This window comes from Scyliorhinus canicula, chromosome 5 (assembly GCF_902713615.1).
Source record: "Scyliorhinus canicula chromosome 5, sScyCan1.1, whole genome shotgun sequence".
Taxonomy (NCBI): Eukaryota; Metazoa; Chordata; class Chondrichthyes; order Carcharhiniformes; family Scyliorhinidae; genus Scyliorhinus; species Scyliorhinus canicula.
The window spans coordinates 47,894,475-47,912,354 of record NC_052150.1 but is presented as its reverse complement, the minus strand read 5'-3'; the positions used below and the strand labels follow the sequence as shown (position 1 = coordinate 47,912,354).

Genomic DNA, 17,880 nt, shown 5'->3' with positions numbered 1-17,880 from the left:
ACAACCTCAAGTCCCTGAGCCTTTCCTCGTAAGACCTTCCCTCCATACCAGGCAACATCCTAGTAAATCTCCTCTGAACCCTTTCCAAAGCTTCCACATCCTTCCTATAATGTGGTGATCAGAACTGCACGCAGTACTCCAGGTGCGGCCGCACCAGAGTTATGTACAGCTGCAGCATGACCTTGTGGTTCCGAAACTCAATCCCCCTGCTTATAAAGGCTAGCACACCACATGACTTCTTAACAGCCCTATTAACCTGGGTGGCAACTTTCAAGGATTTATGTACCTGGATGGCGAGATCTCTCTGTTCATCTACACTACCAAGAATCTTGCCATTAGCCCAGTACTCTGCATTCCTGTTACTCCTTCCAAAGTGAACCACCTCACACTTTTCCGCATTAAACTCCATCTGCCACCTCTCAGCCCAGCTCTGCAGCTTATCTATGTCCCTCTGTATCCTATAACATCCTTCAGCACTATCCACAACTCCACCGACCTTCGTGTCATCTGCAAAATTACTAACCCATCCTTCTACACCCTCTTCCAGATCATTTATAAAAATGACAAACAGCAGTGGCCCCAAAACAGATCCTTGCGGTACACCACTAGTAACTGAACTCCAGGATGAACATTTGCCATCAACCACCACCCTCTGTCTTCTTTCAGCTAGCCAATTACTGATCCAAACCGCTAAATCACCTTCAATTCCATACTTCCTTATTTTCTGCAATAGCCTACCGTGGGGAACCTTATCAAACGCCTTACTGAAATCCATATACACCACATCAACAGCTTTACCCAGATCCACCTGTTTGGTCACCTTCTCAAAAAACTCAATAAGGTTTGTGAGGCATGACCTACCCTTCACAAAACCGTGTTGACTATCGCTAATCAACTTGTTGTTTTCAAGATGATTATAAACCCTATCTCTTATAACCTTTTCCAACATTTTACCCACAACCGAAGTAAGGCTCACAGGTCTATAATTACCAGGGTGTCTCTACTCCCCTTCTTGAACAAGGGGACAACATTTGCTATCCTCCAGTCTTCCGGCACTATTCCGACAAAGACGACATAAAGATCAAGGACAAAGGCTCTGCAATCTCCTCCCAGGCTTCCCAGAGAATCCTAGGATAAATCCCATCTGGCCCAGGGGACTTATCTATTTTGACATTTTCCAAAATTGATAACACCCCCTCCTTTTGAACCTCAATTCCATCTAGCCTGGTCGACTGAACCCGAGTGTTCTCCTCGACAACATTGTCTTTCTCCAGTGTAAACACTGACGAAAAATATCCATTTAACGCTTCCCCTATCTCCTCTGATTCCACACACAACTTTCCACTACTATCCTTGATTGGCCCTAATCTTACTCTAGTCATTCTTTTGTTCCTGATATACCTATAGAAAGCCTTAGGGTTTTCCTTGATCCTATCCGCCAATGACTTTTCGTGTCCTCTCCTCGCTCTTCTTAACTCTCCCTTATCGGCACCCTTAGTGAAGGTGTCCCAAGGCGTCATGCAGATGGTGATGGCCATGGCTTAGGGTATCGACAATGTCTGCCTCGCTGGGGAATGTTACCCAGTCACCTTGATGAAGTTCTGCAGGACATATCCCGCTCTCAGATGGACATGGCTGAGACGCTGGGGAGCTTGCCCCCGTCACAGAGGAGCATAGCTGAGGGCGGCGACACGATGGTGTGGACATCAGGGAGCAACCAGGACTGGCAGAGCCAGATGATGCTGGGGCAGCCAGGGCTCAAACCAGCTGGCCCTCTGTCCCCAGGGCCCCATGTGCACAGAGCGGGAGGAGGGGGCGGCAGGTGCCAACCCAGAACCGTGCCATGGAGTGACGACGGTGGCCATCAGCTCCCCCTGCACTGCTCTGACGAGGCCCCGTCACCCAGCCAGCACACGGATCAGGGCTGCACGTGCTGCCAAGAGAGCCGGGGCCCTCCAGCAAGAGCCCCCAGAAATGCCTGCCAGGGATACTGAAGGCCTTGGGATGAGGTAAGCACCTCAGATGTGCACCCTGGGGACACACCAAGACATAGTGGTTGGGCTTGGACGGCCAAGCACCGAGGACCACTGAGGGCACCGGGGGGGGTGGGAGGGCAAGATATTGTAAAACACAATAAACACCTTTGTGCACAACTAGTATGATGCCTCGGTCACTCCGTGATGTGGGCCAATCTCTGAACCCTTGGTTCATCTGCCAGGCATTTTCTCTCTCTCTCCTTCCACCAGCCCCCCATCCCCGGCACTCACCCACCCTTGAACATGTCCCTGGAGCTGTGTCACCTCACCTAGGTGTTTGGATGTTGGCTGTTGGTGTTGCCTCCCGGAAATGTTCAAGCACAGTGTCCAGGCATCAAGCTGTGATTGGGATGCTAAGCAATGACTCCTGCTGCATGGCCTGCCCACCCACAGGATCCGCTTGGGTTGTGTGAACTGTTCACTTAATCACAGTTGTCAATTCCCTATTCGCAATCATCTCCAGCCGTACGTCAGAGGCCTTGGCAGTCGGTAGGGGTTATGGGTGGTTGGTGGAGCAGACGGGCAAGGTCAAGGGTTTCCCCCAGAACAGGTACACCCTCCCCTGTGGTGGGCCCCCCACCCCAGCTGGAGTTCCCCCATCAAACACTAGGGTGGCTAGTCCATCGCCCCCGGGTTCTTTGCCTGTGAGCAAAGATGGCTACTCACATCCTTGGCTGCCAGCAGAAACCCATCTGCCAGATTCACATTTATAAAAAGATTCACGTTGTTCTTGAAAATACAGAAAAATGTGTCATTTGAAACATGGAAGTCTGGCAAAATCTGGTTTGAGAGGGTACAGGGAAAGATCCCACAAAAGGTTAATAGCAGCTGCAAAGAGCAGGGTTGTAAAATGCAGATTCTTGCTCACAAGCAGGTTTAGCAAACACACAGGTTTCATGTGGTAAGCTAAAACAATGGCTCACACCTTCATGGAATGTAACTATCTCAGGAAGCATCTGGAAAAGCATGGATGAGAGTTTCAATTGCATTAAGTAACGAATGTTTAAAACAGGCAAGTCTTTCAAGTCATAACCAAGTTAAATTTTAGCATACAGCTAAAAGCAAAGTTTCACACCTTAATTGAAATAAACTCTCTTAGTAAAGGGGCAGCACGGTAGCATGGTGGTTAGCATAAATGCTTCACAGCTCCAGGGTCCCAGGTTCGATTCCCGGCTGGGTCACTGTCTGTGCGGAGTCTGCACGTCCTCCCCGTGTGTGCGTGGGTTTCCTCCGGGTGCTCCGGTTTCCTCCCACAGTCCAAAGATGTGCGGGCTAGGTGGATTGGCCATGCTAAATTGCCCGTAGTGTCCTAAAAAGTAAGGTTAGGGGGGGGGGGGGGGGTTGTTGGGTTACGGGTATAGGGTGGATACGTGGGTTTGAGTAGGGTGATCATGGCTCGGCACAACATCGAGGGCCGAAGGGCCTGTTCTGTGCTGTACTGTTCTATGTTCTAAACAGCTGGAAAGGATCGATGATGCTCAGTCGAATTTGGTGTCAATTCTAAAGTGTAAAATTCTATGAACATCAAGTCAATTAAAAGAAAATTGGAGACGACCTGTCTAGGGGAGACATAATTTAAGTCAAAATCAAAGGCAAAGTTATGAGCTGGGGACAATTGGAAAATTAAACGATTCGAAATCACAGAAATAAAAGTAACACCTATCGAAACCAAAGCATTGTTTAATCAGATCTGAGAGGAGACGATATGCCCAAAATGAATAATTAGTTGTATTAGAATGTTTACATCAAAGATATTTTTAACAATCAAAGGGAAATAAGTTAATTTACAATAAGGCTCTAAAAACTTAATTATTAGAAAGAGAATATAAACCCAGGGAGCAACAGCAACAGGAGAGAAGGGGAGGAGAACTCAGAGACAGAGAGAGAGAGAGAGAGAGAGAGAGAGAGAGAGAGAGCTCGGTCATGGGAAAGACAAGGCAAGCAGCCGAGTTTAAACAGTTATACATCTAAGGAAGACTAGAATTTAAACAGAGCCAGAGCCAGCTCTCACAGCTCGGTGCATGGGAAGGACAGGACACAGCAACCGAGTTCACCAGTGAATACAACTCCAGAAGACCAGATTTTAAGAAGATTGATTGACAAGGTGGGCCTGAAGGTCTGTACAACCAACCAGCAGCAGCCAGAAGCAAGATCTTTTTTCCTTTCTGTAAAGAAAGTGTTTGCAGCTTTTAAAAGAAAAAATATAATAATAAAAATAACTTAACCTGAAAAAGTGGTTATTAGCTTACTTCACTTCCTTAATAACGCAGGACCCAGGACATCGACGCTATTAAGGGGTAAGTAGGTAAAATTCTTCGGTGAAGGTATGGGTTATACCGGGGGATAACTTGAAAAGATAGTTTGACCTGAATAGCACCCACAGAAGCCTACATCGGAGTCAGGGAGTGAGAATCCCTGTTCACCATTTAGAATATCGACCTTTTTTTGGTATGGGGGAATTCTAAGAATAGTGGTGAGTTTTAACTTCAACGTTTTAAAAAAGGGAGTACTAATTGGCAGCAGCGTGACCACTTGCTGGGGAGGCCGATGGATATGGGGTGGCTTTCATCAATTATATGGAAATAGGGTGGTGATAATTGGTTTCTCACCACGCTACGGCGAGATCCAGATTTCACCTACAGAAGCGGGCCGGTTGCATCACAAACTGTTTGGTGCCTGGCGCAGTTCTCGTTTTCTGCCTCTCCCGGTACTCACCGGTCTCATTTGGCTTGAGTGAGAGCATAACAAGGCCAGAGAATCGCGACCCATATATCTGCCTTTGGCCCATAGCCCTGAATATTTTTGCTTAACAAAAATCTAACTACCTCAGATTTAAAAATATTTTTATTCACAAAGCACCCATTTAAATCAAAATATACAAAAAAATACTCAGTACAGTAAATCAACCCCAACCCACGCAGCACCCCTTGCTGATGTTTAACATTCCTTAAAGGTGATGCATCGCCTCCATCTCAAAAATAACCCCTCCTCTAATCCCCTCAAGGCAAATTTAATTTTCTTCAAATGAAGGAATTCCATCAAGTCACTCACCCATCCCGTCCCGTTTTAGACACCTCCAGATCCCGCCATCCTACTAGATCCGCCTCTGGACTATCAGGGGGGCAATGGTCAACACATCGGCCTCCCTCTCCACCTGCACTCCCGGATCGTCTAACACCCCAAATATCGCCACCCACGGGCTCAGAACCGCCCTCACCCCCAGAACCCCTGACATAGTCTCCCTCAAATGACATCCAGAACTCCTTCAACTTCAGGCACCCACATACAGGGAGACCTGATGCCCCCCCCCTGTACCCCATAACCCCCTGAAGCCCCAAGCACCATTGGCAAAGGCTCGATCGCCAACGCAAAAAGCAAGACAGCCTCGTTCCCCGGTACAAACGGAAATACCCCGATCTAACATAGTTTGTGCAAACACTTGCCATAGGGGCCCTATATAACAACCGCATCCAATCCACAAATCCCTACCCAAATCCAAACCTTCCATCACTCAAACAAAAATTCCTACTCAACCCGGTCAACTGCCTTCTCCGCGTCCATCAACACTATCACTTCGGTTTCCTGACCCTCCCAAGGGCATTTACGGGATGTGGGCATCGGCAGTTAGGCCAGCATTTATCGCCCATCCCTAGTTGCCCTTCAGAAATTGGTGGGCATTGCCTTCTTGAACCGTTGCAGTCCCCGAGATGTAATTACACCCACAGTGTTAAGGACTTCCAAGATTTTGACCCAGCGACAGTGAAGGAACGGCGATATATTTCCAAGTCGGGGTGGTGAGTGACTTGGAGGAGAACCTCTCAGTGGTGGGGTTCCCAGGTATCTGATGCTTTTGTCCTTCTAGATGGTAGTGGCCTGGGTTTGAAAGGTGCAGCCTAAGGAAACTTGGCGAGCTCCAGCAGTGCATCTTATAAATGGTACACAAGGCTGCCACTTTTCAGTGGTGGAGGGATTGAATGTTTCTGAAAGGGGTAGCAAAGAAGCAGGGCGCTTTGTCCTAGATGGTGTCGAGTTTAGCGTTGTTGGAGCTGCATTCATCCAGGCAAGTGGAGAGTATGCCACTGTACTCCTGACTTGTGCCTTGTAGATGGTGGACAGGCTTTAGGGGTCAAGAGGCGAGTTACTTGCTGTAGGATTCCTTCATCCTGCTATGGTAGCCACAGTATTAATATGGCTATCCCGTGGATCAATACCTCTGATCAATCTCAAAATGGCCTCCATCAATCTCTGTCTCTCCAACCGTTCTACCATTCCTAATCCTTATGCGCCCAAATCAAATCCCCCCCCCCCCCAATTACCGCCTTACGCACTTCCCACAAAACAGCAGTTGAGACCTCCTCATACGCACGTATGACCATCCCTATCATCTCAGAAAACTCCTTATTGGCCAACAACCCCAAATCCAGCCTCTGCTGTGGCCGCCGACACCTCCCCTTAACCATACACAGGTACACGAGATGCGGCGCATGGTCCAACACCCCGATCGGCAAGTACTCCATCCCAACAATGGCTTGTCCATGACAAAAAACCCGATCCAGTAATACGCGCGATGAACAGGAGAGAAGAAACGTAAATACCTCTGCGCTCGGCCTATCAAACCAGCCGCAAAAACAAAACCTAACCATACAACCCCACGTGAAAACATTCAATTCTCTTCCCTCCCAGAGCCTAACACCTCAGGCCGTTCCACAGATGAACCCAACCAAACTACAGCCTCAAAAGTCCCCCAATCTGTGGCACCTTAAAAAGCTGCTCGAATCCTTCGACATGTCGAAATAATCTCCCATCCCCAGATGAGCTGGGTACAGCACCCCAAACTTCACCTTGTTCCTTTAGGAGGGCCGCTCTGACCCTGTTAAACCAAGGCCACTTCTTGGAGAGTTCCTCTCCCAAGCATCAGCAGATATGAACTGTATGGCCTTCCCAGGTGCACTCCTTCGCCAACTTCAGAATCTTCTCCTTATCCAAGTACCGATGCAGCCTCACAATGACCGCTCTCAGCAGCTCTCCCACAGCAACACGTGTGCCAGATCTACTTTAGGAGGACGGTCAAAGACCCCCTCCCTCACCAACTGCTCAAACATCTTGGCCACATACTTTATGGCCCGCTTTGTGGCCGGCATTCACCTCGATCTCTTCAGGCAGACGCATGATCCTTCCTTCTCGAACAATTCTCCCTCAACTTGTTCTGACTCTCCGCCATCATCGGCATTTCAGCCTCCAACAAGGCGGTCCTCATGGTCAGCCACCGCCTCCTCCACCTTCTGGATCGACGCATTCTGCACCTCCAGCATCTGCTCCACTTTCTCCAGGGTAGCCCGAATCGGCTCTACCACCTTGGCCAGATACTCAAAGGCTGCCTTCCTTTGCTGCTTCAAATCAGCCCCCAGGAATGCCACCAACTGCTGTATTGGGCAACTGCGATACAGGTCCTTCTGCCATCTTTTGTCCTGCTGTGCCACGCGAGTCCTCTTGGTCCAAATGTTGCGCCTTAACATAAGAACATAAGAGCTAGGAGCAGGAGAAGGCCATCTGGCCCCTCGAGCCTGCTCCGCCATTCAATGAGATCATGGCTGATCTTTTGTGGACTCAGCTCCACTTTCCGGCCTGAACACCATAACCCTTAATCCCTTTATTCTTCAAAAAACTATATCTTTACCTTAAAAACATTTAATGAAGGAGCCTCAACTGCTTCACTGGGCAAGGAATTCCATAGATTCACAACCCTTTGGGTGAAGAAGTTCCTCCTAAACTCAGTCCTAAATCTACTTCCCCTTATTTTGAGGCTATGCCCCCTAGTTCTGCTTTCACCCGCCAGTGGAAACAACCTGCCCGCATCTATCCTATCTATTCGTACGGCAGCACGGTAGCATAGTGGTTAGCATCAATGCTTCACAGCTCCAGGGTCCCAGGTTCGGTTCCCGGCTGGGTCACTGTCTGTGCGGAGTCTGCACGTCCTCCCCGTGTGTGCGTGGGTTTCCTCCGGGTGCTCTGGTTTCCTCCCACAGTCCAAAGATGTGCGGGTTAGGTGGATTGGCCATGCTAAATTGCCCGTAGTGTTCTAATAAGTAAGGTTAAGGGGGAGTTGTTGGGTTACGGGTATAGGGTGGATACGTGAGTTTGAGTAGGGTGATCATTGCTCGGCACAACATCGAGGGCCGAAGGGCCTGTTCTGTGCTGTACTGTTCTAAATTCTAAATTCCCTTCATAATTTTATATGTTTCTATAAGAACACCCCTCATCCTTCTAAATTCTGAGTACAGTCCCAGTCTACTCAACCTCTCCACGTAATCCAACCCCTTCAGCTCTGGGATTAACCTAGTGAATCTCCTCTGCACACCCTCCAGCGCCAGTACGTCTTTTCTCAGGTAAGGAGACCAAAACTGAACACAATACTCCAGGTGTGGCCTCACTAACACCTTATACAATTGCAGCATAACCTCCCTAGTCCCTTATTTGTTGCACTCCTTGTTTGGTAACTCTTTGACATTATCCACAAAGAGAGACAGACAGACACCCAGACAGACAGACAGACACCCAGACAGACAGACACCCAGACAGACAGACAGACACCCAGACAGACAGACAGACACCCAGACAGACAGACAGACACCCAGACAGACAGACAGACACCCAGAGAGACAGACAGACACCCAGAGAGACAGACAGACACCCAGAGAGACAGACAGACACCCAGAGAGACAGACAGACACCCAGAGAGACAGACAGACACCCAGAGAGACAGACAGACACCCAGAGAGACAGACAGACACCCAGAGAGACAGACAGACACCCAGAGAGACAGACAGAGGAGTTGGAGGTGATGATGGGACCGGAGGAGGTTATGAAGTGTATCGGATTAATGCAGTCGGGTAAAGCTCTGTGTCCAGATGGGTTGCATATTGAATTCTATAAAAAGTTTGCGGGTCAGTTGATCCCACTGCTGCTGGACATGTTCAATGATTCCTTGTCTCGGGGGATGCTGCCGACCACGTTGGCGCAAGCATCCATTTCCTGATCTTGAAGAAGGATAAGAATACTACAAGAGTGTGGGTCGTAACATCCCATTTCATTGTTGAATGCTGATGCTAAGATGTAGGCAATGCTCTTGGAGCCCTGCTGTCCAGGGGTGATTTCAGAGGAGCAGACTGCTTTTTGTTAAGAACCGGCAGTTATCGGCCAACATATGGAGATTGTTAAATGCCGTTCTTTCCCCCTCTTCGGTGCCCGAGACCAAGGTGATTATTTCAATGGACGCTGAAAAAGCATTTGATGGGGTTGTGGGGGTACCTATTTGAAATCCTTGAAAGGTTCGCTTTGGGCCAAAATTTATGTCATGGATTCGGTTTCTGTACAGCGTCCCCACCAAGATTGTGGGACAAATTCCCAGAGTTTGGGTTACTTCCAATTGAGCAGGGGTATGAGAGAGGGTTGTCCATTGTCTCCTCTTTTGTTTGCCATGGCAATCAAGCCTTTGACCATTGCGTTGAAGTCATCCACTGGGAGGAGGGGGAATAGAGCGGGGAGGAGGGAGCATAGAATATCTTTATACGCGAATGATCTGATTCTGTATATCATAGACGCACTCTCCAATATAGAGGAAATAATGAAGCTATTTAGGAGTTTTAGTTCCTTCTCAAGCTGAATCTGGGGACAGTGAATATTTTCTGGTGAGTCTCCAAAGGAGGGGAGCGATCTGGGGGAAGTTGCCGTTTCACCTGGCCAGGACTAGCTTCAGTTATCTGGGAATCAGGGTCACCCACAATTGGGACTTGCTCCACAAACTCAACTTTGCTAGTCTGATGAATGGGGAAAAGGCCAACTTGAATAGGTGGGAATCCTCCGTCTGACCTTGGCGGGCTGGGTGCAGACTGTGAAAATGAATGTCCTCCTGAGGGTTTTGGTTTTATCTCAGCGTCTTCCAGCCTTTCTTTTGTAGTGTCAATAAAATGGTACCCTCATTTATTTGGGCAGGCAAGACCCCACGGATTCATAGGACGTTTCTACAGAGAGAGGGGCAGCTGCGGCTGCCTAATTGTTATTTTATTACTGGGCTGCAAATAATGAAACGGTGACGGGGTGCTTTTGTTTTACTGTGTTATAATGAAAAACTTTTCTGAATAAAATTGTTTTAAAAATTCACCACAGGACAATTTATGGAAAAAAAGAGAATTGTATTTGTTTTGCACAATTCAGCTAATCAATACAAAATTATTTGCTGTATGAAACATTGTTAGATCTTTCTTTGTTAGTTCCTACAGGTACACTTTGCTACTTACCTCCAATAGTTCTTTACAGTATTCCAGACCAATATCAGACAGGATCCTCTTCACCTTCTTTCTGGATTTCCTGATGGTTTCCAACTTGGTTACAGGAAGCTGATACATTTTTACTGTTATTGATTAAACAAAGGAAGTTAGGTCAGCATGGAGTTCGAACCAAATTCTCCTCACTTCTGAAACAACAATGGGGACCTGACTAAATGGGCAAAAGCACCACCTCCCACCCATCAATTGGATTGGTCTAAACAAATTCAGTCTTGGTTTAGTTGTTTATTTACCAGTGCAGGCATGCAGCATACATTTTCAAGTTAATAATTTCACTCAGAACACTGATATTAGAAATTAACTTTAAAAATAATAGTACAATAAGACACACTTCAGGTTGGGTCATCACATCTTCATGTTACTATTTCTCTTGGCCTCTTTTCTGTGTGCCCTCTACTTGTCTTCACACGTCTATGACTTGTTGTTTTCATCTGGCTGGGTGCAGGAAAGAGGATGAAACTGTACCTGGCAGGAAGGAGACGGCAGATGGAATGCAAGGGATAGGAGTCATTGACGGCTGCAAGCTGCAATTTGCATTGGTGAAAATGCAACTTGTCCTCAGCTTCTTTCTCCATCATCCCGCTGCCTGCCTCAAATGGTGCTGTGGGACATCAGCAGCAAATAATTGCATTCCGCCACAATTTGTAATCTCATGGGTAGCATTTCACCATTACCATTGTCATCAAGCTGGGAACAAACACTTGTTCAATGAGGAATGGAACAGCATATCAGAAGCAGCACCAAGTACACCCGAAAGTCAGGTACCAGAGGAGTGACGAGACAACAGGATTACGTGCATGGTACGCAGAATTCTGTAGACGGCACTAAATGACGCCACAACCAACAGATCAAATCAATGCTCTGTATATCCTGCCACACCCAGTCGTGAATGGCGGTGGACAATTAAACTAATAGGAGAGTCAGCCCCTGAAACAAACCCCATCTTCAGTGATGGAGGCGCCCAGCATGCAAGTGCAAAAGACAAGGTTGAAGTGTTTGCAACCATCTTGAGCCAAAGTACCAAGGAATAATCCATCTTGGCTTTTTCTAGAGAACTCTACAATTGCAGAAGCCAGTCTTCACCACATGATATCAAGAAGTGACTAAACACACTGGACAACATCCTGGTGGCAGTGTTCCAGGACTAGCTACACCTCTAAACAAGCTGTTCCAGTGAAGCTACAATATTGGGGTCATCCTAAAAACGTGAAAAAATTGCCCAGGTATCTCCTGTTTGTGGAGGCCATGTCACTGAATATATTTAAGAAGGAAATGGATAAAGTTTTGACTCTAATAGCATCAAGGATATGAGGAGATCACAAGAGTATGGCATCGAGATAGAGCTATGATCATACAGAATGGCAAACAGGCTCAACGGGCAAAATGGCTGATCCCTGTTCTTATTCTTTTCTAGGTTTCTATCCAAGCATTTTTATATCTCTTGCACATTTCTGCCCCCATCTGGGAGTAAGCCACATTTCTTGCCTCAAGTCCAAAATGATCAACAGTCCTCAAAGGAGCCAATGCCCTAGACCAGGAGTTCTCAACCTTTTTTAACCCATGGACCCCTTTTCCTCTTAATTTTTTTTTGTGGACCCCCCATAGCCATTCCACAGAAAAAAAAGCTTCTTATATGCGTGGTAAACTAATCCTAAAGTCCATCTACCTTACCATGAGGGTTAGAAACGGATTAGCGGTATTTTCGTACGTTGCCAAATTTATTCTAATACAGTATGAAAAGTAATGAAAAAAACTTTTTACTGACTAAATTGAATTCAATTACTCTAAAAATAACCAATTCATATCAAATATACACAGTTTCTAGTGATTACTGTGTTAAATCATTCTTTAAACTTGTCAAGGAGAAACGTGGCATAAGCGTCAGGTCAACCGTGGGTATTTACCTCAAGGTAAATTAGATAGATTATAATCTCTCTTTGACCGTTGTCAGTGCGAGAGAGAGAAAGGTGAATATTCATCATGAAAACAAACATTTTTTTCTTCTACTTGATTCTCAGTAATAACAATTGTTCTGAAGTAGAATTGCTCTATGGACCACTAAAATATCACTGGACCCCCAATTCGGTATTTTTTTGTGTGGACCCCCAGTAATGTTACATGGACCCCCAGGGTCCATGTGGACCCCGGTTGAGAACCACTGCCTTAGACGATGGAGCCAAGGGAAAACAACTTGAATAACTGCCCTGTCAAGCCCTTTCAGAACCTTGCATGTTTCAATGAGACCACCTCTCATTCTTCTAAACTTCAAAACGTATGGCCCAATTTACTCAGTAAACAGGGTAACCCTCTCATCCACAGAAGCAAAGTGAAATTAATCTTTGTTGTATCACTTCCAATGAAAGTAAACCGTGCACAAAATCTATGCAGAGTACTTCAGATGTGGCCTCACCAAAGCCCTGTGCAACAGTGCAAGACTTCACAATTTTATATAGGTATTCCAATCGCCTTGCAATAAAAGTAAATGCACCCTGTGCCTTCCTAATTGTCTGCTGTACTTGCATGCTAACTTTGAGCTCCTTGTATAAACACATTCTCTCTTAACATCAACATCTACAAAATTTGCAGTTCCAAAAATATTCTGCTTTTCTATTATTGAGAGAATAGCCTCACTTCCCCACATGGTTCTTTATCTGCCATCTTGTTGCCCACTCAATAAACCTGTCTGTACCTCTTTGCAGTTTCTGTGTCCTCCTCACAGTTTATAGTCCCAACTAACATTGTATTGTCAACAAACTTAGATACATTACTCTTGGTCTCTTTTTGCTGAAGCCATGGTACTGATCCTAATAGCTACAGCCTGTCAACTTGAAAATGCCTCCTAGCTGTAATCTCTCTTCCTACCCATTAACCAATCCAAGTTAATGTTACCCCAACTCTACAAGTCCATCATTTGTCCATTAACCTTTTGTGTGGCATCTCAATGAATACATAGTACTAGAACAGTACAGGCCCTTCGGCCCACGATGTTGTGCTGACCACTTATCCGAATCTAAGCTCAACCTAACCTACAGCCCTTCAATTTACTGCTGTCCATGTGAAAATCCAAGAGTCGCTTGTAATGTATAATACCTTGTGAGAATCAAAGTATTATACATCTACTGTTTTCCATTTCGTCATCCAACTCATTAGCCACTCAAATAATTGTAGTAAATTTGTCAAACACCATTTCCCTTTCATAAAACCAGGTTGACTTCGAAAATCATAGTAATGATCAGGAAAAGTGGATCGTCAAGACTTCCTTGTAACAGACTGCAGCATTTTCTTCAATACTTTGCTCAGGTCAATTGCCGAATGTTCCTCGACCTTATAAGTCCCTTGGTTACATCCTTTATTTCTGCTACATAATTAGCATGCATGACTTCGCAATAGAATTTAAAAAAAAGTGTTGAGCTTTCCAAGCCCTGTGATAGCAGATTTGTCTGCAGGGGAGTGGAAAATGGGAGCAATCCAACTCTAGACAGTGATCAATGCCTTCCTGGCCCTGGGGAACTTTCCTCGGGCCAAGCTGCATGGCGACACAGTGGTTAGCACTGCTATCTCAGCGCCAGGCTCCCAGGTTCAATTCCAGCCACGGGTGACTGTCTGCGTGGGTTTCTTCCGGTGTTCCGGTTTCTTCCCACAGTCCAAAGATGTGCAGGTTAGGTGGATTGGCCATGCTAAATCGCCCTTAGTGTCAAAAAGAGTTATGCCGGGTTACAGGAATAGGGTGGAAGCGTGGGCTTAAGTAGGGTGCTCTTTCCAAGGGCCGGTGCAGACTCGATGGGCCGAATGGCCTCCTTCTGCACTGTTAATTCTATGAAGCTGGGAATCAGATTAGCTCCCCAGTCGTTTCCCATTTAGAAAATAGTCTGTGCCTCTATTCTTCCAATCAATCAAAATGCATAACCTCACACTTTTCCACATTGTATTCAATTTGCCACTTGTTTGCATACTCTCCTAGCTTGTCCAAGTTCTTCAGTAGCCTTCCCGCTTCCTCAACGTTACTGTCCCTGCACATACTTTGTATTATCTTCAAACTTCACAACAATGCCCTCAGTTCCGTCTTCCAGAATGTTAATGTATATCGTGAATAGTCACGGTCCCAACACTGAATTGCAACGATACAGCTTTTAATCAACAAGTTACTGGCTTCTATTCCCGATTTGGAATTGCACCAGTTGATTCTGTTTGGCAGTTTCTTTTGGGGGGGGGGGGGGGCTTTGGGTGGATAGGTCAAACCCTATTTTGTTGATACCATCGGGAGTGGCAAAGGCATCATTAGGTTTAATGGAACATATGGTGTGTGTGGGGGGGGGGGGGGCGCTCAGGGCTCAGCCCCCCCCTCCAAGATTGGATACGGCATTGCTGGTGGTCAAAGCATTGTGAGAACGTTTCCTCCACCATTGAGGAGTACATGGAGTTCGATAGGAGCGAGACTATCTTGCATTCCACGTCAAGATAGTGGCGTGACCACCATTGCTGGTGGTCAAAGCTTCATGGAAACCCTGAAGGCGGTGATTAGGGGGAGATAATATCCTTCAAGGCACAAAAAGAGAAGACTGGAAAGGTGGAGGCAGAGGTTGGTGTACTCGCTTGCCTTTTGTTGGCAAACAGGAAGTTGCAGATGCAATTTGAGCTTGTCTCGACGGGCAAGGCGGTGCCCCTGCTGCAACACGCGAGGGGAGGAATTTATATGGGGAACAGGCCAGTTGCTTTTCAGTGCACCAGCTGAGTCAGCAAGCTATCTGCCAGACATTGCAGGTGAGGGACTCGAGTGGCAGGTTAGTGTCTGCTCCAGCGAAGATCAATGCTGCTTTTCAGGCCTTTTACCGAAGCCCCCACGGGACAGGTTACCCATGATGCAAATTTTGGAGGGGTTGTCCATTCTAGTGGTGGAACGGGAGAGGAGAGAGGAATTTGGAGTCCCGGTTGAACCTGGATATCATGAAATGTATGGATTCAATGCAGTTGTGTAAAGCTCTGGGCCCGGACAGATTCCCTATTGAATTACAGAGTTCAGTACAGCACAGTACAGGCCCTTCGGCACCACTGACTACTTATCCTAATCTAAGATCAACCTAACCTACATCCCTTCAATTTATTGCTGTCCATGTGCCTGCCCAAGAATCGCTTAAATATCCCTCAGACTGACTCCACCACCTCCGCTGGCAGTGCATTCCACGCACCCACCACTCTGGTAAAGAACCAACCTCTGACATCTCCCCTATACCTTCCTCCAAACACCTTAACATTATGTCCCCTCTGTCCGTGTGGAGTTTGCACATTCTCCCCGTGTTTGCGTGGGTTTCACCCCCACAACCCAAAGATGTGCAGGCTAGGTGGATTGAACACGCTAAATTGCCCCTTAATTGGAAAAAATGAATTGGGTACTCTAAATTTATAAAAAAAAACATTATGTCCCCTCCTGACAGCCATTTCCGCCCTGGGGAAAAGTCACTGGCTATCCACTCTATCCATGCCTCTCATCACCTTGTACACCTCTATCAAGTCATCTCTCTTCCTTCTTTGCTCCAGTGAGAAAAGCCCCAACTCCTTCAACCTTTCTTCATAAGACATGCCCTCCAGTCCAGGCAACATCGTGGTAAATCTCCTCTGCACGCTTTCCAAAGCATCCACATCCTTCCTATAATGAGGCGACCAGAACTGGACACAATATTCCAAATGTGGTCTAACTAGGGTTTTATAAAGATGCAGCAAAACATCACGGCTCTTAAACTCCATCCCCCTGTTAATGAAAGCTAACACACCATACGCCTTCTTAACAACCCCATCAACCTGGGTGGCAACTTTGAGGGATCCATGTGCATGGACCCCAAGATCCCTCTGTTCCTCCACACTTCAAGAATCCTGCCTTTAACCCTCTGTTCAGCATTCAAATTCAACCTTCCTAAATGAATCACTTCACATTTATCAAGGTTGAACTCCATCTGCCACTTCTCAGCCCAGCTCTGCATCCTGTCAATGTCCTGTTGTAACCTGCAACAACCCTCAACACTATCGACAACTCCACCATCCTTCATGTCATCGGCAAACTTACTAACCCACCCTTCCACTTCCTCACCCAAGTCATTTATTAAAACCACAAAGAGCAGAGGTCCCAGAACAGATCCTTGCGGGACATCATTGGTCACCGACTCCCAGGCGGAATACTTTCCAGCCATAACCACCCGCTGTCTTCTTTCGGCCAGCCAATTCTGTATCCAAACAGCCTAATTTCCCTGCACTCCATGCCCCCGACTCTGAATGAGCCTACCACGGGGAACCTTTTTATAGGTCAACAGGTCCCATTGTTGCTGGACATGTTTAACTATTCTAGGTCCCGAAGGTATTGTCGGTCACACTGACGCAGGCATCAATCTCCTTGATTTTGAAGAATCAGGATCCGAAAGAACGCGGGTCATACCATCCCATCGCTGAATGCCGGTGCTAAACCGTTGGCAAAGGTGCTGGCAATGCGTATGGAGCCCTGCCTTCCAGAAGTGATTTCAGAGGGACAGAATGGTTTTGTTAAGCGCCGGCAGCTTTCGGCCAGCATATGTCGACTACTTAATATCGTCCTGTCACCTTCTCAGGTCCCTGAACCAGAAATGATTATTTCAATGGATACTGAAGAGCTTTTGGTAGGGGTACCTGTGGGTGTGCCAGATTCTTAGGAGGTTCAGTTTTGCACCTAGGTTTACATCTTGGATCCATCTCCTGTACAAGGCCCCCACAGCAAATGTTCATACAAATGCCCTGAGCTCGGGCTACTTCCAATTGAAAAGGAGTACAAGGCAGGGTTGCCCATTGAGCTCACTTTTGTTTGTCATGGCAATCGAACCTCTGTCCATAGTGTTGATGCCATCCATGGGATGGAAGGGAGGAAGCATAGGGTATCCTTGTATGCAGATGATTTGTTTCTGTACATAACAGAACCACTCTCCAATGTGGAGGAGATAATGAAGCTACTGTGGAGTTTAGGCTCCTTCTCAGGATATAAATTGAACCTGGACAAAAGTGAATACTGTCCGGTGACTTCCCCAGGGAGGGGTGCCGATCTAGGGAGGCTGCCTTTTTGCTTGGCCAAGTCCAGCTTTCGTTATCCGGGAATCTGGGTGGCCCACGATTGTGCCTCGCTCCATAAATTAAATTTTGCTAGCGAATAGGGTTTTGCTAATCTGGTGAATGGGGTGAAGTCTGACTTGAAGGGGGATAACCTCCCTCTGTACATAGAACATACAGTGCAGAAGGAGGCCATTCGGCCCATCGAGTCTGAACCGACCCACTTAAGCTCTCACTTCCACCCCATCTCCATAATCCAATAACCCCACCTAAACGTTTTGGATACAAAGGGCAATTTAGCATGGCCAAACCACCAAACCTGCACGTCTTTGGACTGTGGGAGGAAACCGGAGCACCCGGAGGAAACCCACGCAGACACAGGGAGAACGTGAAAACTCCACACAGACAATGACCCATCGGGTATTCGAACCTGGAAC

General features: G+C 46.8%; 1 protein-coding gene across 3 annotated transcripts in view; it reads right to left on the bottom strand.

The window, feature by feature from the left end:
* adnp2a (ADNP homeobox 2a) overlaps positions 1–17,880 on the bottom strand; it is a 71,124-nt gene that overhangs the window by 13,838 nt on the left and 39,406 nt on the right. For all 3 annotated transcript variants that reach the window (XM_038797008.1, XM_038797007.1, XM_038797009.1), the window contains one exon: positions 10,334–10,446. In XM_038797008.1, coding sequence (XP_038652936.1) covers positions 10,334–10,441 — 108 coding nt within the window. In that variant the 5' untranslated portion in view covers positions 10,442–10,446. The remainder of the gene's footprint in view (positions 1–10,333; positions 10,447–17,880) is intronic.